General features: G+C 38.5%; 1 protein-coding gene across 1 annotated transcript; it reads right to left on the bottom strand.

Annotated features, from left to right (window-relative positions):
* Positions 172-1,232, bottom strand: LOC107619457 (galactose-binding lectin). Its single transcript, XM_016321756.2, has one exon. The coding sequence runs from the start codon at positions 1,167-1,169 to the stop codon at positions 348-350; it is 822 nt and encodes a 273-aa protein (XP_016177242.1). The 5' UTR covers positions 1,170-1,232; the 3' UTR covers positions 172-347.

Here is a 3,069-nt window from a genome sequence, read left to right as displayed (position 1 = left end):
TTTAAATTTTTAATATATTTATTATGTCATTATTATTAAAATTAAAAATTTTTACTCATGATAATTATTAAATTCATATTTCAGACTTTATTATTGAATCTGGGCATAATATAATTGGCCTGGTGAAAGGATGAATGAGATTCAACAGAAAATCTCACACCCAAATCCATGCACAAAAACTATACCAAACTGGACCTGTTATTTTATTTAAACGGTCAACCGTCAGACCATGATTAGTGGAAATATTGAACCATACAACCTAATTTAAACACAAAGAAACAAAGTTGATAACACACAAAGGTCTGGTCTTTCTTTAAAAGTACTAGGTAGCGTACGTAGAAACCAAATCATGCACTTGCCATATTCATTATTTTCTTTTCGTTATTGTCGATGCTTCTTCTGGTTGTTGTTATCAAGGTTGAAGTGAAAGACCATGAACGGATGAGATGTATCTGACGACCGCCAAGGGAGCCGGAGGCAGAAAAACCGAACTTGACCCTCTCCGGAAGCTTCGCCTTCAAATCAACAACTTGAGCAATGGTGGTAATATCGCCATTGTCGTTGGTCACAGCAACACTCAATGTCTTTGTTGAAGAGTCATATATCACAGTCACTTTCACCACTGCTCCACTCACACTATTCCATGGCACGGTCTTCACCGAATCCACGCTATTTACATCAATTCCAACGTGATCAGTGGGTGGATCGTTGTACTCACTGTTGGAATAGGTATCAAACTCCACTCCAACAAAGTGACCCGCCCCTTTAGTGTCAGAGACGCCTAAGGTTCCACCACCAATACTGCCGGCAGGAATCTGCGTATCTTCCGGTGCAATGAAAAAGATGATACCGTCGGCAGGATCATAATCTTTGATATCCTTCATCTCGAAAGAGAAGGAGGTGAGGAAGCTGGCGACATTGCCGGTGGCACTGCTCCAAATGCGCACCGGCATGGCATAAAGAACACGGCCGACGCTATTTACCTTGTTGAGGTTCGTGAGTTGTATATTGCCATTTGAAAGAACAGTGACGTCACCTTGGAAATTTATTGCGGGGTTTCCTTCGCTGAAAGAGTTGAAGTTGAAGGAAACTGTTTCGGCTGAGTCCACCTTCTTACTACTTGCTGCTAGCAAGAGAAAGAAAGTAAGAAAAACACAAAATGGTTTCATGGTGCAGTGGGAGGTTGATAAGGATTGGTTTGGAATGGTTTTGATGATTACAACTGGGATTTCGTTCCTGTATTTATAGAGGAAAAAGTTGAATTTGCATGCATCAGGCCATCAAAAGTATATCAGAACTGAGTATATCATGCAGCAAGGGAAGGCAACACCTCAGGGCTTAACAATGCCACCTCACAGTCTCACACTACCCAAGTATATATACGCCCGACAAATGCATATTGGATGGTGTATCATATCAGTAGTTATTATTGGAAATGAAAATAGTAATTGCTCAAGACTATTGCTGTGCCACACACACACACATGTATACCCATTTGAGTGTACTCTTCCTCTTTATTAATTTGGATGTGAACAATAAAGGTTTAGTTTCACATTTTTTAATATATAAATTCCTTTTTTTCTTTCTCAAATTTCTTCTTTTATTATTCACACTAAAAAATAATTATGAAAAATATGTACGTATGGCAAATTAGAAACGTGTCTATTCGTTTGATAAGTTTTTTTTTTTGTTGTTTACAATATTTTCCAATTCGATAAACCAAAAATTAATTCGTGACAGATCAGAATTCTAATTAAGATTCTACATGAGTTGCTGTATGTAAAAGATGAAATTTGAACCACAACACTTATGAGCGAGCTGACCTCGGATGGTTGCTTGGTAAGTTAAAATGTAAGGTTCGATATGGGAACAAAAACACAAAGACAAAAACAAAAGTAAACACTAGTTGGAATCACTTTTTTTTTTTGGACGTGAGTTAGAAACTTAGAATCTATGTAATCAATTGAGCAGTGGCTGAAGCAGAGTTGGCGCTTTTTCTTTATTGGCCTTACTAAGTCATCCTCCTTCTAGTTCTGTGACATTTACGCCCAAGCTATTCAATGACAACCTCCCAGCTAAAGCCCATAAGCCCAGAATATTAAATGCAATTTTCCACTTCCAGGTCGCTGGCCTCTTTCCTACATATTCTTGGGGCTTCGTTCCTGTTGTTGTACCTCTTAGGCGCAGAGCAAATTAAGAAAAATAGAATTAGAGGCTGACCAAGTAATGAGGGGCAAATTTGGCACTGAATACAAAATAAATTCTGTTATATAAAAGGGATACTTGACAACAGATGCGGTTGAGCAGTTGAGAAGAGGCAACAGAAAGAAATGCTCTAATATTCGGCTGCATGACTATGTTTGTTAGGCAACTTTTGGTAATTTAAATTCTCTCTTCTTCTGTCATTTCTGTTCCTTCTCTGACAACATTCTTTCTTTCTTCTCTTAACTGCATTCTCTAATCCTATCTTCCTCACTCAGGTACAAATTGCACACGGTTGAAGGCACTGATCGAGCATCATCACTCCCCTTTATTATTCTTGCTCCTTACTTACTATACTTCCCTTTCATAGACTTTTGTACTTGGTCTGCACTGTTTCATTGGTTTTTATACTTGTTCTGCACTCATATATATATCAATATCCAAAGAGAAAATTCTACCTCTTTCATTTGGTGCTTTCGTTGAGAGACATGGTAGAAGGCACGAGGTTTAAAAAGGTAGAAGCTGATATTAAAACGTTGTATGAGCTTGTTGAGAAAAATGAAGAAGCTCATCGAGCTGAGGTTGCGAGAAACAATGAAAAAATGCGTTTGAGAATGGAGACGATGCATAACTCCATTATGCAGGTGCTGCAAAAGCAGCCTATTAATTAATACAAGCCATGAAACTGACCCTCACACGGAGTTTAGCCATGGCTCTCATTTTGGTCATGGGGGTGGTTTTCACAATCACCAACCTCACTTCAGAAAACCAAAATTCGATCTACCAAAATTTGATGGTTCAGATGCGTTGGGATGGATCTTCTCTGTGGACCAGTATTTTGACTTCTATCGGGTGCCTGAGGAAGAA

Source organism: Arachis ipaensis, chromosome B09 (genome assembly GCF_000816755.2).
Source record: "Arachis ipaensis cultivar K30076 chromosome B09, Araip1.1, whole genome shotgun sequence".
NCBI lineage: Eukaryota > Viridiplantae > Streptophyta > Magnoliopsida > Fabales > Fabaceae > Arachis > Arachis ipaensis.
The sequence above is the reverse complement of the archived record's forward strand: the minus strand, read 5'-3'. Positions and strand labels throughout refer to the sequence as shown.